Consider the following 26,150-nt stretch of genomic DNA (forward strand, 5'->3'; position numbering starts at 1 on the left):
TTGAAAATTGAAATATATTTGACATATAACATTATATTAGTTTCAGGTGTACAACATGATGATTTGATATTTGTGTATATTACAAAATGATCACCACAATAAGCCTACTTAACATCTGTCACCATGCAGAGTTACAAACACAGTTACATACAAAATTTTTTCTTGCGATGAAGACTTTTAAATAACTTTGAAATATGCAATACAGTATTATAGTCACCATGTTGTACACTACATCCCCATGACTATATTATAAATGGAAGTTTATACCTTTTGACTACCTTCACCCATTTTGATTACCCCCAGCTCTGCCTCTGGTAATCAGTCTGTTCCCTGTATCTACGACCTTTTGTTTTTGTTTGTTTATTTTTTTATTTTATTTTTTTAGGTTTCACATATAACTGAGATCATATGGTATTTGTCTCTGTCTGACTTCCTTAGCATAATGCCTTTAAATTTCATCCATGTTGTCACAAATGGCAAAATTTCATTTATTGATGAAAAAAATCATCAACAAAATACAGAAAAATAAGATACAAGCCAAGACAACATTGTTTATTTTATTTATTTCATTTTTTTTAAGTTTTATTTATTTTTGAGACAGAGAGAGACAGAGCATGAACGGGAGAGGGGCAGAGAGAGAGGGAGACACAGAATCGGAAGTAGGCTCCAGGCTCTGAGCCATCAGTCCAGAACCCGACGGGAGGCTCAAACTCACGGACCGAGAGATCGTGACCTGAGCTGAAGTCTGATGCTTAAGCAACTGAGCCACCCAGGCGCCCCAAGACAACATTGTTTAAATATCAAATAACAATTCTTCTTCTCTTACTTTTGTTTTTGTTTTGTTTTACTGGCAAATATCACATTCTTTAGGAGTTTTAAAGAGTACAGAGCTTACATTCATTACATTGTATATATAGGGCAGAAAGACCTCTAGAGCATAAATATTTCAAATTAGCTAAAGACATTCAAGCATAAATAATACTCATTGGGATTATTTATAGACATCTAGAAATCAGTCCAGTTCTTCCCAAAACTTATATTAGACTAAGATAAATTCCAAAGTAGGCCATTTTTCAGAAAATAAAAGAAAATACAAAAGGTATAGTTATGCCTCCAAATGTATTTATTCTTTAATTTTTTCTCCCAAGGTCTTCAAAGTCCATGCACAGTTATTAACATATATTTATGCATATATGTATATAGAAGCATATGCACATACTAAATATACTACTAAATGAAAAAAAAGTAGCCATAAAGAATTTGAACTGTCTTTGTTTTTTGATATTTAACTACTTTTATTTTTTGGGGTTTTTTAAAAAATTTATATATTGTTTAATTTACATCCAAGTTAGTTAGCATATAGTGTAACAATGATTTCAGGAGTAGATTCCTTAATGTCCCTTACCCATTTAGCCCCCCCCTCAACCCCTCCGGCAACCTTCTGTTTGTTCTCTATATTTAAGAGTCTTTTATGTTTTGTCCCCTTCCCTGTTTTTATATTCTTTTTGCTTCCTTTCCCTTATGGTCATCTGTTTAGTATCTTAAATTCCTCATATGAGTAAAGTCATATGATATTTGTCTTTCTCTGGCTGACTAATTTCACTTAGCAGAATACCCTCTAGTTCCATCCACATAGTTGCAAATGGCAAGATTTCATTCTTTTTTATTGACGAGTAATATTACATTGTATATATATATACCACATCTTATTTATCCATTCATCCATTGATGGACATTTTTGGTTATTTTTAACTCGACAATTCAAACTGTGTGTTCCTACATCATACACATAGATCATAGATTTGTAGTAATTTATAGGTTATATATTTGTGCAATATTTGTAAAAAAAAAAAGGAAGAAAAAGAAAGAAAACAAAAAAGACCATAGCCTGGACAAAAATCTTGTTTTTATATGAACATTTCAATAATCATGTGAATCTAATCATGATCCTTCATATGATTCCTTCTCTACCAATCCAAAATTTGAAAAAAGTGAGGAACGATGAGAAGAAAGCTTTAACCTTAGATATATTAAGAAAACCCTTCTTAGATTTCAGTTCTTAACTTTAGAGTAGACCCTTTCATTTGCTGCTCATAATGTATATCAAATTTCTCATTCAGTGCTACTGTAAAGTGATTCTTCCAGTCTCCTGCAATCCCTGCAACAAAAGAGAAAACATAGTAAATATGTTGTCCAGCCAGAATCATGACATTTATTGTGTCTAACATTATCTCTAACATTTATTATATTCATTAACACCTAATCAAATTTTATTCTTATAATATTCAATTATAAAAATAAAATATATACCATAAATAGTATATATATTATATATATATATATATATATATATATTATACACACACACACACACACACACACACATTTGAACAAAGAAATATTTGTCCTGATTATTAAAAAACAAACAAATAAAACCCAGCAAATTTCTTTCTCTGACTCTTCTCTCTTGTGCTACTTTGCTTAATTTTTCTTCTACAGTTTCCTCTGAAATGTCGGTACTTCTAAGATGAGATCCATGTTTTACCCACTCCCAAGATATGAAATATCATCTTCAAACTAAAACTCAAATCCAGGCTTCTGTCTCCATATCCAATTGCCTATCTGATATTGCCACTTGGATTCCATGTAAGTGTCTCCAATTCAACTAGTTCAAAATTAAATGCATTTTCTTCCCACAAAACTGTGTTTTCTTTGTGTAATTTTCCATAACCTGGTTAATGACAACACTAGGTATCCAAGGCATGAATTTGTAAGTTGTCCCTCAACTAATTCTAATTCTATACTCTTATTCAGAATTTTTTCATATCCTTTGCTTCCTCTCAATTTTTGCTCCTGCTGATAGTTAAGCTTCTCAACATTTCTCAGCCTTGTGTTATTGCAAGTCTAGCAGGCTCTTTTGTTTTCCATTACATCCAACCCTCCCCTGGGAGAAGGAGTATCTTAAATTAGTAGTTCCCTTGTCCCCTTAGCTCAAGGAGATCTAAACTTTCATAATTAACCCAAAAAGATAGAAAATATGTGTCCTGAGAATTGAGTAGGGTCTGAGGTTATAGCAGTATGCAGCCCTCTACAAGCATGACTACTATTTTAAGTCCATCATTTTATCTTAAAAATACACATGGACACTATGAAAAAGAAGACTGAGATTATCTGAGAACTAAACAATGAAAATATAATCCATTTGTTAACTCTCTTTTCAGGGGCTCTCTACTGGTGCCAGTGGTGGGTTTGCTATTCCTATTATTTTAAAAATTCCTGACCCTCTCACTGAAAGTTTCCTTCAAAGAGCAAGATTTTCTCTATTCTGTTCTGCTTCATATATCAGCAAGACCGATGTCCCAATACTCTGCATATTCTATATGCCTTTGGATTTATAAACTGACCATATCTCATCAGATAATTCCTCCTCTCAATAGAATGTCACCTCATTGTATTTTGATATTTTTGGTTAAACAAAGCTGTATGTGCCACAAGTGTTTTGAAACTTAATCTTTTAAAACAACTTTAATGAGGTGAACTGATATACAAAGAACTATACACATTTATTGTGTACAATTTGAGGAGTTTGTATATTTGCCACTTGGTCTTGAAAAATGTTTACCACTTCGTGAAGGTAAAGCTCATCGTTCCAGGCTTGTTTCCTCATCTCAAAGTGAGGTAACAAAGAAGTTTTCTTGAGCGTCTAGTTTGAATTTAAAGAGAATTAGAATTTTAAAATCATATACATTTATATAATGTACATGGTGCAGCACCAAGGCCCACAGACTTTATAAAGGATTGCTAGTAGGGTCTGGTATTAATGCTGGTACTAAGGCTGGGGTGGCTGCTGGCCTTTCTTAATATGCTGCATATACTAAGCAATCAATTAGTAGCAATTTAGTAGTAGTAGCAGCAGCAGCAGCAGAAATGCCAATGTTTTAATGCCTCTATAGAACTGGTAACTCAATACAAAAATCACTCAAATGTAAAAGAGCTCTGAAGAAAACAAGCTGGGTCCACAGGCTAGAATAACTTCAACAGGTGTTTGCCGGTAACTATTTCAACTTGTGACTTCCTATAGCAATCGGGGCAAATTGCAGGACGAGCTCACCCTTTCTCATGAAGGGAGAAACTTTTTGGTTCATGATTTCTTCTGGTAGTGTTGTATAATTGGTAGATGGGTTGTTCTTCATCTCCTGGAATGAAGTATGTTGTATAATCTTGTCCACAAGCTCTTCTGATGGCTTCCTTCCCAGAAATTGTATCACTTTTATCACCTCTTTTCTGATATCCTAGAGAAAAAAAAAATTTCGAAACTTTAATTACTAAAGTTAAATATATTGTTATTTGGATTGAGAGAGAGAGGTAGAGAGAGAGAGAGAGAGAGAGAACCTCTTTTTCCCCACTGACATTGGCTTCAAATTAGGTTTCAAGTGAAAAAAAAAAAAAACAAAACACTTCTTGGAGAGGTGGAATTTTTTCTAACTTCTCTAGGCATTATTATTTTATCCATGATGTAGATATAAAAGATGCTTTAAAGATTGTTAGAATCAACTAAATTAGCTCATGTTTATAAAATATTTTTTATAGTTCTTGATGTTTATTTAGTACATGCTCAACAACTATTATCTAACAGTATGAATATACACGCTCAAAGACTATAGTCTCACCTATAACAGATTAACTTTTGGGCTAAAAATATGTACACAGTTTTCATTTTTCTCTAATTTATTGATGTACATACTGAGAAGCAAAGTAACCAAAAAGATTAAGAAAAATTATAAAAACTCAAATAGTCAAGATGGAACATCAGATGTATATGAACGAACCATAGCTATAAACATCCCCATTCCTATGTCACTCTTATAGTGTGCCCTACCATCCAGGAAAATCATCCAACGCAACTATTCGCAATACCAACTATAACGCTTATCTCTGGTGTATAGTTCCCTTTACAAAGAATGCAATTTTCAAATTCTCTGTTCTAAAAATTACAGCTTGCCTGTCAAGCTTCAGCTCAAGTATCACCTTCTTTGGGATAATTTCTTTGGACTAATCCAATTTGAGTGAGCTAACCCTATTTTTGCTCCTATAAATTCCCATATAAGTCTTTATTCTCATAATTTTATTTACTTGTCTATCTTCTACCAAAAAGTTTGTATATCTATATATAATATTAATATATCTTATTCTCTTTCTACTTGATAAATTGTAGAAACAAAGGAAAACTAACTTATTCATTCTTAGGCACCTTACTGATTCAAATTTGGAGGAGACTTCAACATGGTCATTATCAACCAAAATAGGGAATAAGTGAACATAGACCCTGGGGTGGGAAGGTTGAAATGGTTAGATTAGTTAATAAATTTTTTGTGTGTGAGTTTTAAATTTACTCTTTTCAATATTCTACTTGTAGGGCATAATATTAGGCAATATAATAAACTACATATCATGGTTGTTTCTCTTTTTCAAATTTGTTATACTGTTAAACTCTATAAAGAAATAACACTTCAGTTTCTAAAATATTATGTATGATTTTATTTTAAATTTGTTCTGATCAAAACAACTCTAGAATTTTTGCAACATGGATTTTAATAATTGTACAAAGATGTGAGCAAGAAACTATTGATTGCTTTCTTGGTGCTAATAAAGAATGAGAGAAGAAAAGACATTTCTCTTAATAAAGAAACCCGGGATTTGTCTATTTTTGCAAAAATTATTTGTGTACATTTGTGCTTCAACCTACTACTCAATTTATGGAATAGAATACTCAAAATTTCTAGAGTTCTTCCATTTGCAAGTTTTGAACTTCATTCATTCCACTTTCCATTCCCATAAACAACAAAAAACATCAACATAAAACCTGCCGTTCTAAAACTGATCTAATCAACCCTGTGCCTTACTTAATAGTTTTCAAACATACACATATTATCCACAGACAATATATGATTTGGTTTTGCCCAATTGATGTGCATATTTGACGTTTACTCTTTTTCATTCCGATATCATACTTAATTGTAGGACAAGAGCATATATCATGATTCTTGAGCCTATGTATATTTGGGTTGTTTCCAATTTTTATAGTTATGGAGAATGCTGCTTTGAAGATTATTGTACATATAACCTAATGTACACAAACCAGAGTTTCTCAAGAGTATATACGTAGGCATTCGGGAGTGTTAAATCCTGTTTGGTTGCCCTTCTTAGATAATGACAAATTGTTTCCATAGTGTTTCTTATCTTCTGTATCTTCTTATACTGCTATCAGTAATATGGTACTTCTCAATGGTCCACATTAACTGACTTGTTAATTGTCAGTTTGGTGCGTGAAATGCCATCTCATAGTGACTTTTATTTTGTGTTATCCTGATTACTAATGAAGTTGAGAAAAAATACACTATGAGGAAATTTGAGATCATCATACTTTTGCATATTGCTGCTCTGACATTCTGTTTATTCTCTTCTTCTGGAAGTTTGAGTTGATAGATGTGGAATCGTATCACTATCCCACATATCTATCACTCTATTTTTAAAGTATTCTACTCATCTCATTGTAGTACATTCTATGTAATTTCCTCTGCTCCATTTCCACTTCACTAACTCACTATTTAGCCATGTTCTATCTGTTATATGAATCATCTCTTAATTTTTTAATTTTTAAAAATTATTTTAGAAATTCTATTTTGCTATATTTTTTCAAATCTGCTAAGTCAATTTTAGTAACCTCTTCTTTCTTTGTAAAATATTTTTCTTCTTTTATTTCTTTAAACATATTAAGAATAATTCTTTTATAGGGTTTACCTGATAATTCCAACACCCATAGATTTGGAGGCAGTTGACACTTCTTGTCCATCGTGATTCCTTATGTGTTCATATCTGTGTGTGTGTATGTGTGTGTGTGTGTGTGTGTGTGTCTGTGTTTGCTGTTGTTTTGTGAACTCAAGTTCTTTCAAATTTTATCTTTGGTAATTTTTTGAGACTCAGTTTAAATATATTTATTCACGGAAGAGTTCTATTTAATAGCTTCAAATCTGTGTTAATGTATCTGAATTATTATAACTTTTGGAGATGCCTGAATCTTCTATTTAAAGACATATTTTTGTATCTAGAGTCTTGTCAAGTGTTAATATTTTAGAAACTATTAAGTTGCCCATATGTTTTCTTTTTTAAAAGTGTTTAATTCCAGTTAGCTAAGTCTTAGGTGTACAATAGTCCATAGGTTTTCAATTTCTCACCTCCTTCATATCTTCATAGAAGAGAAAAAGCACATGTGGATTCTTCCTCTTTTCCCACCAAGACTTTGCATGTTTATACCAGGAACCATAAGGCACTAAAGTTAGACATAAAAGCAATTTAAGGGCATGCTATCATCTCTATAAAGCTTGAAAATGAGTATGTAAACAATAGTAACCACAAACAAATATAAATAAATGATCATGGCATGAAAAATAGAGGTCAGTCACAGATCTTAAGCAAATTTCTCTGCAGCAAGAGAGGCAAAGTATGTTGAACAATCCATGTACAGAAATACATTCTAAACTTTCAACATTATGACATGGTTTATGACATGGTTTATGGTTAATTATCCGATTAACTTGATTCACAGCTTATAAGAGCATTTTTGAAATGTGTGCGTGTGTGCGTGCGTGTGTATTTGTGTGTGTGTGTGAAATCAAGTTGTCAGTGAAGGGAGTTGAGTTAATGAAACTATTAATGATCTTATAATGAGAATTCAGTCCAGGTTGAAATTTACTATTCATAAAACTAGCTTTTACAATTAAAACTGGCAACTATATAACTTTTTATTATATTACTTGCAGTTTATATGGTAGGGATGTTTTCTTAGGGACTCTTAGTGCTATTCTCATTTTTAAAAAGTTAGAAGACTTTTTTTATTTATTCTTGAGAGAAACAGAGAGACAGAGAGATGGAGCACGAGCAAGGGGAGGGACAGAGAGAGAGAGGGAGACACAGAATCTGAAGCAGGCTTCAGGCTCCTAGCCTAAAGTGGAGCTCCAACCCATGAACCGTGAGATCGTGACCTGAGCCAAAGTTGGATGTCCAACCAACTGAGCCACCCAGGCACCCCAAAAAAGTTAGAACATTTTGAAGATGATGTGATATGCTCAAAAGTGGTCTCTCTTCCCTTTTCTTTTCTCATGCATATCCCAGTGTTTCACCCAATAAAAAGCTGACCAAATAATATAATGCTGTGTGAGTCAAGGTATACTGCTTTGCATTGTCTTTGTCCACCACTTCTGTCCTTTGACTCTACTGACAATTGTTCTTAACATAAAATATTGTATATATGTATGTATATGTATATGTATATAATTGGATAATTGGATGATCTTTTCATCCAATTTGCAGAGGTACAACATTATCTTTCTCTGACTTACAATATGGGTTTTGACCATCTTTAGACATATGTTTAATTTGTGATGGTTAGCATAAATTTTTCCAAAATACAGCAACAAACATAAAGTACATATATTCCACTTTTATTGAGTCAATATTACCTTCTATGGATATAAAGACATTATTACCTTTTTTTTTTGCAATTATTATGACAGTATCAGAATGGTCTTCTTTAGAAAATACTAGACTTTCTTGAATCCTTTCTTCCTCAACTTTAAATAGTTGCTATAGTCTGGAGTTAATTAAAAGGTAAAATTTCCCAGAATTTCTGCTCTAATAACTCTTGTATGGTTCTGAGAAATCTAGTTAAAACATTCAGACTGTACCCTGGGTGAAAAGAAAAAGAACTTTGTAGATACTCAGATTTCTTCGTGAATGCTCATCCAACAAAGCACTTGAAATTTTCCTTGGAAACAAATGGGCACTCTCTCCCTTTTCTATTTCCTTGCCCCCTTATTCAATAGAGTTGTAATGCTATGAGATACTTTTTCTAATAAAAAGAAATGATACAGAATTGGACACTGAATCTCAGTCTTAGAGAGGAAAATGGTTACCTCCAACCTCCAAAAACACTTTTATATATTTATTTTTAGGCACTGAACTGGAGTGTCCAGATTCTGCATTTTCCATCCACATCTGGAAACACTGTGCTTGTTCTAAAGTTCAAAGTCTTCTAGAATTTCTGTTTTAATTAAGGATCAGAGAAGATAGCAGACCACAACAGACAACAAAAATATTTGCTCAGAGACGTCATTTGTCTTGTATCATTTACTTTGAAAGAATTCCAAGTAAAGAAGGTGTCTTACCTTGTCCATCCATGAATCTCTCCACAAACTCTTCAAAAGATCCAGGATCTGGATGGGCATTTACCATTAGAAAGAAATAATAAAAGGAAACAGCGACATCTTTGGCATTCCGGCAAAGGTAGATCATCTAAAAGGATGACATTATATATTACGTCACTTGATTTTTTTCAAACATAGTTTCATCAAGAAACATTTATCTTTCCAACCATAAACATAATACATATTCATTGTAAAAAGTATATAAAATATACAAAATTATAAAGAAGAAAAATTCAATAACCTGAAGTGAAAGTATCTTTTGCACAGTTATTCAGTGCCTGTTCTCACTTTTCATTTTGTATGCCATTTTCATGTATAATAACTCATTTTAATGTCACAAATGCAGTCATTCATGCAGTCTTGGAGGGAACAAACGTATTTAATGGGGGTCTATTTAAATGCACATTGATCACAGTGAAAACGTAATCTTCACTAACATCGTGTTGAGTTTCTGTACTACATGCAGAAGAAACACCAATCGGAAAAGAGCAGTCAGGAAGCCTTGGTTAATTGCCAGTCTGGCACTAAAAAGTTCTATCATCTTGTGCAAAGCACCAGTTTTGGATATAAATTTTCTATCCAGTAAGCAAGTGAGTTGCGTCTGATCTTTACGGTATTTTCTAGGTCCAGTACACAGTGCTGCAGGAAAAGATCTGCAAAAGGAAACTTCAGCATTCCTGTGGTCTCCACTTCTGCCCTCAGGAACCTGAGCCTTGCCATCAGGGAAGGTTGTTCATGACTCTCCACTTGTTTACTGGATTTGATTGGGCTCACTAACTTTTCTTAACTCTTCAAGTTTCTACATTTGCAAACAATTTTAAAGAATTCTTGTAGTGTATTCTAAGAAATATGGCTCTCGTTTTTAAAGTCCTGCTATAAAAACCTCTAATAACTGCAGAAAAAAGGTGAATTTTCTTATGAAAACTATCAATAGCCATATTGAACTTTTCCAACGTAATTTAACACTCTCCTTCTTGCATTTTGCATATTAGCTGAATAGAACTCATTGCCACTGTATGCATGAATTTACTTCAGATTTTTACCCCTTGCATTTCTTCATGCTGTTCCCTCTGTCTTGAATATTCTCTACATCTCAAAATACTATCCATTACTTTAAAGCTTGGTTGCAGGTCTTCATGAGGCTTTTTATTTTCTCAGATAGGGGGTGGGGATAACAAAAGCAATCCCTCTTCCCCCTAAACTCCCATTTAGTTTATCTTATCTTCATTTTGACAGATACTATTCTATACCCCAAAGTTTTTGCCATGCATGCTATTCCTGTCTTGGAGGGAAATCTAGGTCTTTCTAAAAGATAGGGCTTTGCCTGTATCACTCTCCAGACGAAGTTGCTAGTTTACCCACAATTCTCTTGGGATCATAATCCACTTTAAAATGCTACACTTGAAACACCCCTGTTCCTGTGATACTTCATACCTCTCCCAGCTAAAGCTTGTGGTGATTCCCTTGCTTTAATTGAAAATATGAACATCTGCCTCATTGTATTACTCTCCATTCCCAATCTTGTCATCATCCAGTGTAACTTTAGTATCTGTATGCATAAACCATCTAATTCACTAAGTTCTTGTATTCATTGATCATTTCCTTTAGTTTACCACAGCTAACCACTTTTATGACCAAATCACAAATAATGTCAGCACTCTAAAGGTTTCACTTCTGAAGACCTATGCTGGGACATCATTTTCTTCCAAGAAATTCCTACTCCTTCTTTCTTCCTTATCAGTTTTCCCCAATATATCTGTCCTGGAACAATTCCAAGATCTGAAATTTATTGTCCTCAATGTTTCTTTTATGTGTCAGTTTGACTCCCTTTCCCCTCACTTTTTAAAATTCTCTTTTAGCTTCTGGTTCATCACTGTAAATACACTTTTACTAATAGTCCCTATCCATCTATCTTCTTGTCCCCCAGTGAATTACCTCAGAAATGCTCAGGACATGATTCTATCTAACTGTTTGATTGATGTCTGAGATGATAGCCAGTTTTGTGAATGCTAAATAGTTTAGTGAAGACTAAGACTATTGTAAATGGATTGTATTTATTTTCATTTGAGACCTGAAGGGGCCACAACCCATTCTCCAAAAGAAAAAGAGGTAACTTGGTCAAATCTCTTGAAAAAATGGTGATTGCACATCTCCCAAAAAATATATAAATGGTCTAATGAGAGAAACTTTATGTAATGAATGATGTCAGCAGGATGTACATGTTCCATCTAAGATTGCTTTTGATGAAAGTTAAACAACAAACAAGAAACTAGAACTTTCAGAATTCTGGACCATGGATCTCCAGAAAAATGTCAAACACACCAGCTATCATTAGAGTACAAAATAGAAATGTTTCCTGACTGTGATAAACCCCCTATTTTGTTATTACAACTGCGTATAGTACTTTGATATCTCATACTTGTAGCATATAGGGTTGTGGTATATCCTAAAGAAAGCTAGAAAGGTGTTGAGAAACAGCATCAATAATCCAAGACGTAATGTTTTAGGGTTATATATCATTCTCTGTAAAAACCAAAACTGATCACATCAATCATCAACTCAAAATGTCTGTAACTCCTCATTACCACCAAATAGAGTCCAAACTTCCTAACTTAACTTCAGTGTCTGTTGTGATCAAGCCCTAGCTTATCTCCCTTCATTTATCCAGCCAATGTGTATAGTCAACCTAGCAACTGAAATGAACTTGTTTCAGATCATCATTAGGGTTGCCTCTGGGATTGTATAGACTAACTCCAATACATCTTTTAAATATCAGCTGAGATGTTACTTGTTCTTGAATACCTGCCTTACTGTAATATCTGGGCCAGACTTCTCTTACTTGACCTGTGACACCTACTGCATCATCTGCTTATTTGTCCCTTTCCCCCAGTGGACCATGTGATCATGAAGACAAGGCTTGCACATGTATTATTAATCCTTACATTGCTGGCACACAATAGATACTCAGTAAATAATTATTATATAATACTTGTTTGGTTTATCTTTTTCCAGTTTGCTTGAATGCCTCAACATGCCAAGTACAATAGTTTGCAAAAAGGAATACATTCAATACAATCATTAGTAACAAATACAAAAGTAGCTACCATTTACCAAATGTTTATAATATACTAGATACCGTGTTAAGCACTTAACAAGCATTATTTCACTTAATCCCTGTAACAGCTCCACCAGGAAGATACTATTATTATCCCCTTGCAGATGAATACCTTGGAGTGGCTTGGAGTTTACCTGTTTTTTTCCAAATAACCTCTAGAGTTGGAGTTGAAATATAGACTCTAACTACACTGACATTAATCCATATTTATTAAATATCTGTAGGTTCGATGAAAGAACAAATAAATGTGTATAAGACACAGGATGTTACCTGACTTGATCATTGCAAAATTATTTTGAGTTGGATGACTTTTTTTTAATGTTTATTTATTTTTGAGAGAGAGAGCCTGTGCAAGGCGGAGGAGGGACAGAGAGAGAGGGAGACAGAGGATCTGAAGCAGGCTCTGCACTGACAGCAGAAAGCCTGATGCGGGGCTCAAATTCATGAACTGTGAGATCATGATCTGAGCCAAAGTCAGATGCTTAACCGACTACAGCCACCCAGGTGCCCCAACTTGGATGAAGTTTTAAGAATACTAGACTCTGGTTACCTTACAGTTATTTTCCCAAAATGAGGCTGGAAGAATGTCAGCTGGCAGATGAGTCTTCACTATTCTAGGAGATGCCATCTGTTTTAATTGTTTTACTCCTGATTTTTAAAAAGTTAAAGGTTATATACAACTTCCAAAATTATAAATATTTATGTGGATTTTATAGATATTTTTAAAATAGAAGTAACTTTAAGATTCTATATTGTATTCATAGTAATAATACATACTCACTATCATAGAAGTTTACATAGAGGAAATTATAGAGAAAACAACAAGATAAGATACAATTTCACCATATTGGAAAAAATAAGTATTAATATTTTGGTGAGCAGCCTTCCATATAAATGCAGTTGACCTTTGAACAACATGTGTTTGAACTTCCCAGGTCCACTTATATATGAATTCTTTTACAGTACAATACTTAAACATAGTTTCTCTTACTTATGATTTTGTTAGTAACATTTGCTTTTCTCTAGCTTACTTTATTATAAAAATACAATATATTAATACATGTATAACATACAAAATATGTGTTAATCGACTGTTTACATTATTGGCAAGGTTTCTGATCCAATAGTGGCCATTCGTAATTAAATCTGGGGGGAGTCAAAAGTTATATGCAGATTTTTTTTATTGTGTGAGGGGTGATCATCCCTAACCTCAGCATTGTACAAGGGTCAACTGTATATCTCTATGCCCAGTCTCAGAGCCATCTAAATACCACACATGCAGACAGAATTTTTAGTATCTTCTAATTGATTTTTCCTTAACATATTATATCAAAACTACAAGGAACATAGGCCAACCTAATTTTTTTAATGATTTCATAGTGTTATTATATCACATTAAGCTATTCCTTTTTTTGATTAACGCTTAAGTTGTTTCTAATTTTTCACAATATTTAAAGAACCTCTGATGAATATCATTTTGGATATATCCTTGAAAATTTACATACATTTTTCTAATGTTTAAAGTATTATCACATTCAGCCATATAAGGATAAATGCTTACATATTACTAGACTCTACTGAAGGCATATAAAAGCTATCCTTATTCACTCTGTATCAGACAAATGCTATACCATAAACTCTGTCAAGATTTAAATTTAAATTTATGTACTCTCCATGTAGAGGACATCATACTAATTGTCACTCTTGCTTCCTCTCTCTTTTCTTGCACCTGCTATAGCCACACTTTAAAATATATGTAAACACCTTTAAAAATCTACTTAAATATTACCATTCATCAGCTCTTCTTTTCTGCACTCCAAGAAAGGTATTCGATTAAAAATGACATCTTCTTTGCATTTTTCCACATCACCCTCTTTGCAGATCATGTATACAATTTCACTAACCCAGGTTGTACCTGTAAAAATTAGACAAACCTTAGTGTCTCACTGACAATGCAGGGCTGATGATGCAGGTAGTGGATTTATAGCTGGATAAAGTAGGAAGGTACCAATGCAATATTATTTGAAAGATAGAACAGCCACAGAACTTGGGGCATCTGGGTGGCTCCATCTGTAAGCATCTGACTCTTGATTTCAGCTCAGATCATGATCTCACGGTTTGTGAGATTGAGGCCCATGTCTGGCCCTGTGCTTGGGATTCTCTCTCTTCCTCTCTCTGCCCACCCTGCTTGTACTCTCTCTCTCAAAATAAATAAACTTAAAAAAAAAGAAGCATTAAAAAAAAGAAAAGCCATGGAATTCAAGAAATATTTCTTCTAATACTTACTCTTGTAAGACCCAAAAATAGTCTCAAGAAATAAGGATGAATATTGTAGTAAGACACGCCCATGGTAGGAGTCCAAATTTGTCCATGATTAATTGGGACATTATGCAAGCTGATAACAATTAGGGATTTAAATTTTTACATCTAAAAAGTAGGGAGGCTTGATTTATCAAAATATTCCTGCAGGGAAAGCATTGTATTTAAACATTATCAGGAAAAACAAAGAAGAACAAGACATAGTTCCTCACCTCTAGGACAAGTTAACAATAAATATGCTTAAGGCAACTAAAGTCGTACAAGGGAAAATAATACACAACTGAATGCTGAGCTTAATTCAAAGAAAGAAAAGATGACTACTGGAGTATGGAGAAAGAAAGCTTTCAGGTAAGTCTTGAAGAATGGACTAAATGCAGGTGGGCTAGAAGGAAGAACTGAAAGAATTGAAGAAGCCAGAGAAAAGCATACTCTCAGACTCTCCCACATCCACATATGTGCTATTCCTTCAGCCTGGAACCCTCTTCTATGAGCTAAACTTCTCAGGTCTTTGCTTTGCTCATTCTAAGAAGCCTCTGAAAGGCTCCAAGTGAGGTGCTCCTTCTATATGTTGTCGCAATACCCTACTGGACTTCCTTCACCCAAAGCAGTTTCATACTGTATTGTATCTGCCACTTTATTTATATTTACCATCGGATTATAAACACTGAGAGGGTAGAGATTAGGTGTGTTTTGTTCACCATTATATCTCCAGTGGCTAATATTACACTTGTCACATAGCAGGAACTCAATAAATACTTGCTAAGTGAATAAATGAGAAAACAGAAAAGGAAAACTCATGCAAAGAAATAGTGAAGAGGCAGGCCAGTGAGAATAATCAGTCCCTACATTTTTTGGGATAATGTGAGTAAGAAGGTGTCATTCATTCATTCATTCATTCATTGTTTTCAACATATATATTGAGTACAAGCTTGTCACTATGCTAAATGCCAAGAATACACAATTAAATAAGATATGGTCACTATGCTGATATTACAGGAGGATTTAGACTACCTTTTCTGTCTAATAGATATCTGTAAATACTGTGCCAAAATACAAAATGTTAATTTTGAAAAAAGAAAAAAAAAAGGTAAAGAGACTTGAATAACAGAAGATACACTGAAGCACGCTTTAGCCACAAACTTTACTGATAGCTTCTTATGCCTCAACTTGAGTCCCCGTTCAGAGGATACAGAAAAGAATAGATTGAACCCTTGCCTTCTAGTGCTCAGATGTGCTTTTGAGAGTTGCAAACAATGCTTGATAATTACAACACTTCTTTTTTCTTAAGATGCTGTAATACAGATGGGTATAGGAATTCAAAGGACTGCAAAGGAGGAACATTTAACTCAGTGTGCTGCTGCTGGTGTGATGTTTCAACAAGAAATGCCTTCAAGACAACATGAGAATTGAACTTAGCCTTAACACATTATTGGCATTAGTTCACTGGTTTTGTGAGTCAGAGACTGGTTCTACCAAGCAGAACTGTCTTTTTTTTTTCAATCAAAGGTCACATACTTAAGATTAATATAGTGGTGAAGAAAAGAATTGGAAATAGATTATAAAGCCTAAATTGAAGAAGAGATAGGTGGGGAGGAGGCTGCCAAGGCAAGCAGACAGCAAGCAGAAAATTCCTTATAGTTCATACTAAAGAGTTTGAGCTTTTGATAAGTTTTAGAAAGCCAATGTTGTACAGGCAATGTTGCACAATTATCAGGATTGTGTTTTAGAAGAATTCCTCTGGTGGAAGGGTAAAATAACAATGAAGTGAGACATATTCAGTGCTTAACATATGTAAGTGTTTAAATGTAGCAACCAGAGAAGTCTGGATCAGATCTTCCTAATTTCTAAAGATCTATGGCTGTAAAACTCCAGAACTATGAGCTAATTTCAGGAAAAAAAAAAAAAGATGTTGCTTAAAAAAGGAGTTTGGGGGATAGCCTTAGAGAAAAAGAGCTAGTTAGCTGAAAAAGAATTTTTTAAAAGTTTGCAAAAATTGCTTATACTTTTATGTGATGACAATAATGACATTAGATAAACACAGTTGGTAGTTTAAGGTTTTAGTTATGATTCTATATTCATCCATTTATATTACATAATTTTCTAAAGTGGCCAACCATACCTATCTGTCAATGTGCTACTCAGGTTATAGGTACAGATTGTGCTCTTCGAATACAGCTCTGATATTCCACTTTTTCTATGTCTAAACTACTGTATCTTTCACATGAAAAATGAGTGTGGTAGAATTGAACAGCTTAATATTTACTATTCAAGGTGGGTTTGTCATTTCTAGGTGAAAAGAGAACGACATTGACATACTAAGGAGACTTACCAGATTTAGGATAGGTGGCAATGACAATGTCATCTGGTCTTGCCTGGAATGTCTCCACATCATCCCAATGTTTTATAAAATCTTTATACATTAGAATTCCATGGATTTTGCCAAAGTATTCACAATAGTCAGAAGATTTGGAAGAATCCATCAGAAAGCGGTACACTAAAAGAAAAAAAATGTATGTTTTCCACTTTATACGTACTTTAAAATATATTAACATTAATAATAGCTCTAACTGAGGTTCTATTGGGTTTCTAGCATTTCTTAGCTATTGAGCATTTAAGGTAAAAAACATATTGAAGGAATATATAATATAGTCTTGGTGCTTTAAGAATCTCTCCTATTAAGAAGGTAAGTCTAACATATAAAAAGAGTAAGAAAGTACAAGGCACTATAAAGTGTTTAACTACATAAAAATAATGTGATGCATTTATATTATATTTATATACAATATTTGACATAGAAAATTCCATGATGAAGGATAACACAACAACACTATTTCTGTACAAATTGATGGGGTATATAAAAAGATGCATATGCTCAAAAATACAACAATATTTTGGTAGATAATCACTCTGATTAAATATGTATACATTAAATAACAATAAAGATTGATGGTAACATTCAATAGCTATTGCCATATAGCTTCCTTAGTTCCTGAATACGTTTCATTTAATGAAAAAATTCAAATGCTCAATGAGTGTACATAAAAGAAGATAAAATTAATGAAACTGTAATGGATATTTCTAAGACATGGATTCCTGAGGGAATAGAAGATTCCTCTGGGACCTCTCACATTACTTTTAATTTTCTCTTTCACTTGATTAGTAAAGTAGTGGATATTTCCATTGAATGACTTGTCTGAAACTTATAAGGGTAAACAAGATGGTTATCACAGATAATTCATTTCCTGATTCCATGATAACCCATTTTGTGTTCAGGGTTGGTCATAGAATTTTTAATTAAGCAAACTTTCCTTCATTGACTCAACTTCTTCTACTATCTTTTCTTCTCCATTCTGTTTGTGATATAGAATCTCAACAAATTTCGTCCATCTTTGATATTAGCCACTCTAGATCTCCTTTTTATTCATCTGTGTGAACCAGACTAATGCAAATCCACCATGATGACGTCTCTGTGACCTGAAGCCTTCTTGAGCACATCACCTCCTACCCTTAAGTATACCCTTAGGGCAAAATGTCCTTGATCCACTCTGGAGACATGACTGTGACACACACTTATTCTTAAACATTTTCCTCTTGGATGGTCCCCTAGCAGTGCTCCCAGCCTGTAGCGTTACAAAAGCAAATCTTAAGGGAGGTGGGGTTACAGAGATCTACTTGTCTGGTGTGGCCCAACATACTCTTTTATCTGTAAGTCCTCTTAATAAGCCATTTCTTGTCAAGCTGGACTTGGCCTTTTTCTTTGGTTTTATAGTTCCTTCAGTCTTTGGAGGTCATTTTGCATATACCTCCCTCTCCCATTTTGCATATACCTCACTCTTGCTAAAAAGCTGCCTGATACACTTATACATTTGTAACTGCTATGGCTTTTATTGTCTTTTTCAGAGACCTTGTAGTATAACAGGAGCCTTCTGGAGGCAGCAGTTCTTTTAACCACTCAGTGTGTTTCCTTCAATATAGAGAATCCCAATTCATGAGAGATGCATTATAAAGAGAAAATGAGGGTCACCTGGGTGGCTCAGTCTGCTAAGTGTCTGACTCTTGATTTCAGCTCAGGCCTTGATCTCATGGTTTGTGAGTTCGAGTCCCACATTTGTCTCAGTGCCGACAGTGCAGAGCCTGCTTGGGATTCCCTCTCTGCCTCCCCCTCACCCTGCTCTCTTTCTCTCTTTCTCAAAATAAACAAATAAACTTAAGAAAAAAATAAAGAGAAAAATGAAATTGCAATTACCATGACAAATGGATTCACCTAAAATAAGAAATACCTGATGGTAAACTTTTAGGAAGAGAAGTCTTACAAACCAAACCAAATGAATAGACCTTTGACTTCTAAAGGCTATTTCCAGTCATGTTTTCCCCACTATATTTGTAGCCTGCACATTACAGATGGAGACTTTCAGACGTTGCTTCCTAACTCCCAATCACTAGCACCTGGCACTAATTCCATGGATTCAGTCCCTGTCATTTCCCTCATTTTTTTTCCTTTGTGCTCACTGCTCTCCTTCAAAGCCTATCCAACTACTGATTGAATATGAAACTGGCTTTCCAACCGGCTTTCCTATAAAAAGTGAAAATCTCTTCTTTCTACAACCACCAAGGAAATGGATGTTCTTTACTAGGCATTTACTTTGTGCCAGATTTGAAAAGTTTTATTTTAAAATCTTATTTATATGTCATAAAATTACATCAAAAAGCAGACGTCATTAATTAGGTTAAGTCTGTCCTGCATCAGACTCCTTGAAGACAGAAACCATATTTTTCTTACGCAAGGAAGGGCAAAAGTGCACATTTTTATGTATACATGTAAATGTGCATATATAAATATCTATCTATCTATCTATTTATTTATTTATTTTGTCAGAGAGAGACAGAGAGTGAGCAAGCAAACTGGGGGAGAAGCAGAGAGAGGTGAGAGAGAATCCCAAGCAGGCTCCACACTGTGAGCATGGAGCTCCATATGGATCTCAATCCCACGAACCATGAGATCATGACCTGAGTCAAAAATCAAAAGTCAGATGCTTAACTGAGTGAGACACTCTCAGGCACCCGAAATATCCTTATTTTTGACACATAATTGGTGAAAAAAATTAAACAACATAAAGAAAATGAAAGTGCTTTCTTTATCCAAACTAAAGAGATAATCGCTCCTAATACCACGATATTTATGCTTCCAAATATTTAAATGTATATAAAACCTATACACTTATGTACCTAATTTAATTTGTATTATTATTATTTTTTTAATGTTTATTTATTTTTGAGAGAGAGAGAGACAGAGTGTGAGTGGAGTAGGGGCAGATGGAGAGGGAGACACAGAATACAAAGTAGGTTCCAGGCTCTGAGCTATCAGAACAGAGCCCAACGAGGGGTTTGAACTCATGAACCTCAAGATCATGACCTGAGTCAAAGTCGGACGCTTAACTGACTGAGCCACTCAGGCGCCCCTAATTTTATTATATTTTACATTCATTTTGTACTCTATTATTTCACTATATAATGTGAGCATTTTGCTGTTAATATATAAATTCTGTTTTTATTCTTATAAATTACACATAGAAGTCCATAGTATGGGTGTAATATAGAAAACAATTCTTTAATGATGGAAATTCTTGTTTTTCCCAACTTTTTTTAGATATAAGTAGCACTCTAATGAATGTCTCTATGTTTTTCACAATTATCTTCACAGTGACAATAGAATTGCCAAAATAAAAGGTATATTGTTAAATATTTTTTAATCACTAAAATTATACCAATTTGCACACTATATGAAATTGCCTATATTCTCACGTGCTCACCAGTATTTGCAAATTATTTGTTATAATCTTTCACAATTGAAAATATATGTTTTTAAAACTGTGTTTCAGAGATATTTTATAACATTTTGTTTTCATCTTTTATAAATTTATTGGTTATTTTAATTATTTTGATCCATTTTGTCTATCAAGGGTGTTACTTTTTCCTAACTGATTTTTTAGCTAGTAATTTATTGTTGATTTTATATTGAAAGTATGGCTTATTTTTCTGTTTTATATGCCAGTAATATTTAAACTCTTTTAATAGTGTTGTATAGAAGTTTATTGCTCATAAAATCAAATGTGTCAAGTTTTTGCCTTATGTTTGATATGGTAGCATAAATATTTCAATGTGTTCATATAATGAGAAATACATGTGTTAAAAGTTTATATATTCATTTTAATTTAGATGATTAATGTGTACATAACAAAGAATAGAATATAATTTTAAGAGTGTGGGCCCTAAAGTAGACCACACTGCTTATTTTTTTAATTGTTTTTTAAACTTTATTTATTTATTTTTTTAAAGCAACAAGAGTATGAGTGTGAGCAGGGGAGGAACAGAAAGAGAGGGAGAGAGACAATCCCAAACAGGTTCCATGCTGTCAGAGCACAGCCCAATGTGGGGTTCAAACTCACTAACTATGAGATCATGACCTTAGCCAAAATCAAGAGTCAGATGCTTAATGGACTGAGACACCCAGTTGCCCTTAGACCACCTCATTTAAATCCTAGCTGTGCTATTTGAAATTATATAATCTTAGCAAATTATTTTACCTCAACTGAAGTATAAATTTCCATTATAAATGCTTAATAAGCATGAGTCCCTATTGTTATTGTGTCAAATCCATATGATAATAGAGCGTAGAGAGCAAGATGGAGTCTGTCATGTCAAGTAAGAGCCTGTGTCAAGCAATGGCAGAAGCGGTTAAGGGTACTGCAGCCCAGCCAAGATACCGCCCAGACCAGCATCAGCTGACACCCAGAACTGCTAACAAGCAGAAGCAGAGGAGGTCTGCAGGGGTCTCAAGACCCTTTGAAAAGGGGAGGATTTTTGCAACAAACTGTCAGACTCTTCAGACATGACCCTTCTACCTCTAACCACTTAAAAAAGTCAGCTGCCTCCGAGGGCTCTGCCTGACTGATTTCCGAACAGAGCTGAGGTCCTTCACCTCTTGAACGTAATAGGCAATACGTGCCAGGTGCTGACCTGGACGTGACCAAAGCTCAGCTTTGAGGCTTTAACTGATTTTGCCTTTGGTTCGTTGACTTCCCACACCCTTCTGTTTGCCTTGTTGGTTGTGTGGTGTGTCTTCTCTTCTGCTCGGTGTGCTGTGTAAGAAGCCAAGTTTAATCATATGGGGAAATGACATTGAGTTTGGAATCCCAAACCTGCTTTATGACTATGATTAACTTTGCCTTATGATTCAATAAAGCTGACAATGTGGAAAGACACAACCTGCACGTGTACCTTCACAGCTGGCTCATGACAAGGAGCCAGACACTTATGACCTAAGTTAGAAACAGTACACATTACATAGTAATATCTCCTTTCAAATCAGGGAAAATATGTGTTGTCAAAATTCCCAAGAATATATTTCAGAAATATAAAATTATCTGGCAAAACTGATGATCAGTTATCTGTTTTCTCACTGGGGAGTAAAATCTGTAAATATCCAATGTGACTTTTACACAATGTGACTTCTAGGTGTTTACTCCACTAAAGTTCTTTGGGACAACCCACTATAGCATTTATTTCATTTCGGCCTCAGATTACACACCAGAAGAGAGACAAAATGAAAAATTTTTTCAATTGTTGTTTTTGACTCAAGAATGGCTTAATGTATGTTTTGGAAACCACAGAATAACTAGTCCTGCATGTTCTAACTTAAAAGGGAAAAAGTTCCAGTTCCTATTGACAAACTCAACTCTTTCAAGACCTCTCTCTCAAGTGTGTTAGATGTAATCTCACCAGAATTATGACATTTTGATTAAAAATCAGTTTTGTTAATAAATCACCTTGTTCCTTAAACCTTCTTTGTTGTCAGAAAATAGAAATCTTTCACTAGAAGAAATGTGTATAAAGGTGTTGCTTGCCCAACCTACTGATTTGTTTATTAATGTGAACAACTTTCTTGGTATTCTGCCAAGTTTGCAAAAATTGGCTTACAGTCGATTGGGAGTAGCTGATTTATCATTCAGCACTTGGCTGACTTCTAGCTGCCCCTTCATGGTCAATTTTGGTCTCAGGGTTAAGTGAAGAGGCATATAATAATATCTATTTTCTTGTTAACTTCTTTTGGCAAATTATCTCTTATCACAATATATGGACTTACCCTCTAGATGATCTCTTCTTTCTTAAAAATGTATTTCAGTTAGAAATTGTCAATTTTATTTTCTAACTTATTATAAAGGTTATTGTGGTCTAGAAACACTAACAAAAAATTGTTAAGACTGTGATTTATAAACTCAGTTGAATTCAGAAAGAATTTTTCTTTTTTTTCCTCTTTTTTTCTTCTTTTCTTCCTGTTTTCTTTGTCCCTTTTTCTATCCTCCCCTCTTCCATCCCTTAATCTGACTCTCATTCAGCAAATAAGCTCTGTGAGTGCCTACCTCATTTCCAGACACAGTGTTAAGTGTTGAGCAAACTGTGGGCAGTGCAGATGTATAGGGCTTGCTCAATCCTCATCATCTTCTACTTACTTGGATCTGGTTAAAATGGCTGAAAGCAGAGAATATCCTTTTCTCCATCAATCCACCCCAGCCTCAGCACTATGTCACAAAGCAGATGCCAAAAAATACTTGTTAAATTTAATTGCTAGATCAAATCTCTCTGCGCTTTCCAATTTTAATTAAGGACTCCTAGATAAAATAGGTACTATGCTGCCAAAAATCTACCTGGCAACTATTTACTAAGGACTTGGATATATGCTGTATTTTTTTCTGATGTATCTCACCTAAAAGTAATGATAATGTTTATAAGGCCCATGGTACTATGAGACTGGTTCTGACATATTTCACAGAAGTGATCACCAGATTAGAAGTCACTCTTCATTTTAACTGTTTCTACTCTGCTTGCTCTGTTTCCTTATTAATGAAATGGAGAACATGTCCAGCATTCAGGACCTACAAGGTAACTATGATACCGTAGTTTTGTGTTAAAATTATTTAAACAGAAAAGCATTATGTAATGCAAGATTTATTTTTAATGACAAACAAAGGATTTAAAAAGGCTTTAAAATGCTTTACATTATTATGTAACTAAAGTATTAATATAGACTTTATTCTCTCTATATTTCCTTTTTTAGCAGTTTTGTGATATATAATTTGCACCTAAACTTTTTATATCTAAAATTTTAATACTAATATCAGTAATAAAAATAAAAATACAACCTGTCCAGATGATCCTGGGAAGGAAACTGGATGGTCCAATTTAGTTCTCTTTAAACTCCACTCAGGTTTTAGGCTGCCAAAAAAGATGAGAACCACTTATGCATTTGGGATGTTTCCGGTGAGCTTTTATTCTCCATGCCAGAGAAGGAGGCGGAGATAAATTTGCGGGGGTTGGTCTTCTGGAGTCTGTGATTCACTGGAGTATCACAAATATGTATACATATCAGCTGATGCACTTAGCCAGAGTCATTCCCATTCATACAGAGATGTTAAAAAGCCTCTGCTGTTATTTTTCATTTTTGGCTCACAATCAAATTCCTAAATTTGCCAATAGCAATCAGTGGGTGGGGGAGAGGGAGGGAGAGGAAGTGACTGGGAAAATGAAGGAGAAAGGGTTTGGAGAAAAATATAAGAGAACTTGGAAGGGGTGTCCTTTATTTACACACACCGGCAAATAATAAAATGAGGTTGACCTTCAAAAAAGTAAACTTCCTAGAGGAGTGAGAGAAGAAAAAGAGAAGGAAAAGACAGGAGGGCAGTGAGGACCCCGGATCGGGAGACCCAGCTTCGTTTCCTGAGAACTGTTTAAGAAGGCTTTGTAGTACCTGGTTGTGTTCTAACAAGCCAATTGGAAAACACATCCTGCTTAAGATGTTTGCCTTTAACTCTGAAGCAACCCTGAAAACAGATGACAGCTAAGGAAAGAATGTAGACATCACTCACCTTTGAGCTATTATTTTAAAATTCTCTTCACTCCCAAACACACGCTTAACGTATAGTGTGGAATTTCCATGTAAAGTTAATCATTAATCTCAATGGAATTTAGATAAGAGAATGCAAAAAATAAAAGGTCAAAGGTTTGTGCAGCCCAAGAACCCTTCACCTTTCTTCTTTGCAGCTCTCTGCACCCGCTTTGTCTTCAGTTGAGGAAATTCTTCCTTGCTCCTACCCCTCTACCCTCACCAGTACCTTCAAACCTATTAGTTTCAAACCTGATTACTTCTCCTCTGTCTCTTGATTTTAATGAGATGGCATTTCCTCTGAAAGGCCTTCCGTGACTCTTGCAGAACTGAATATCCTTTAGAGTCACCTTCAAACCCTACACTGTCCTCCGTAACACTTTCTCCACTGTGCCGAAATTAAACTTTATTTGTCCTGCTTCCTTATTAGCACATAACTGATTTAGACACAAGGTTTTCACTATGTCTGGCATTCAGCAGGCTATGCATTGAATACATATTAACTGAATGAAAGTGGCTAATGTGTGCAAGGGACATAACAAGCTAAGAAAACCATAGTCCTTAGTTATAGGCAGCATTCATACCTAGCCCTACCAAAGCTAAAAAAGAACAGATGAGTGGTTTCTGAGAAATGAGGCTTTTCAAGGTACAGCAGGAATAATCAGAGACTCAAATTTAGATTTTATATTATTTATTTGGTTTTGCGAAGTTGGTCATTTTATTTTTTGTATTTTTTGAGTTAGATAAAATGTATGTGTTAAAACATTTAATTATTAAATATACAAATTTAATATAGACTATACTTTTTAACCTTGTGGCATAGTTTAATTTTTTAATTATTTTTGTTTAAGTTTATTTATTTTGAGAGACAGAGAGAGAAAGAGAGGGAGAGAGAGAGCATGAACAGGGCAAGGGCAGAGAAAGAAGGAGAGAAAGAATCCCGAGCAGGCTCTGTGCTGTCAGCACAGAGACTAACACAGGGCTCCATCTCATGAACTGTAAGATCATGACCTGAACCGGAATCAAGAGTTGGGCACTAAACTAACTGAGCCACCCAGGTGCCCCTATTATTTTTTAATGATAAAGATCTGTGAGACTTCCTTTATTCTTTACCAAAAATAACCTTTTATTCAAAAAGTCAAGAACAAATACAAGCTAACCAGAATAGGTTTAACCTTCATGCTCTCTCTCTTATCTTTCACTTGTAAACAAGTGGTTGCAGGGATGCTCAAATGCTTCTAGTCATGTGATGTTGGCAACCTCCAAAAGCCAAAACAGACTGAAGCCTTAGAAAATCTTGTAAATAAAAAGAAAACAGAAAGGACATAAATAAATAAAATCACAAATTAAAGAGGACAGATCACAAACAATACCACAAAATATAAACAATTATAAGAGAATGTTATGAAAAATTATATGCCAACAAATTGGGCAATCTGTAAGAAATGGAAAAGTTCCTAGAAACATACAAACTACTAAAATTAAAACAGGAAGAAACAGAAAATTTGAGCAG

General features: G+C 34.3%; 1 protein-coding gene across 2 annotated transcripts; it reads right to left on the reverse strand.

Moving 5' to 3' along the window:
• Nucleotides 1-24,322, reverse strand: LOC125922783 (sulfotransferase 1E1-like). 2 transcript variants are annotated; one of them, XM_049630576.1, is made up of 8 exons: nt 23,462-24,322; nt 17,027-17,191; nt 14,168-14,293; nt 12,929-13,026; nt 9,225-9,351; nt 7,236-7,330; nt 4,112-4,292; nt 1-2,158 (listed from the first exon to the last, which is right to left on the reverse strand). In XM_049630576.1, exons 2-8 carry the CDS (start codon nt 17,175-17,177, stop codon nt 2,046-2,048), a joined length of 891 nt encoding a protein of 296 aa, XP_049486533.1. In that variant the 5' UTR covers nt 17,178-17,191; nt 23,462-24,322; the 3' UTR covers nt 1-2,045. The 2 variants fall into 2 exon arrangements, with proteins under 2 accessions (XP_049486533.1, XP_049486532.1); XM_049630575.1 differs by having other exon boundaries at nt 2-2,158; nt 23,898-24,321.
• Nucleotides 24,323-26,150: the final 1,828 nt, after the last annotated feature.

This window comes from Panthera uncia, chromosome B1, assembly GCF_023721935.1.
Source record: "Panthera uncia isolate 11264 chromosome B1, Puncia_PCG_1.0, whole genome shotgun sequence".
NCBI lineage: Eukaryota > Metazoa > Chordata > Mammalia > Carnivora > Felidae > Panthera > Panthera uncia.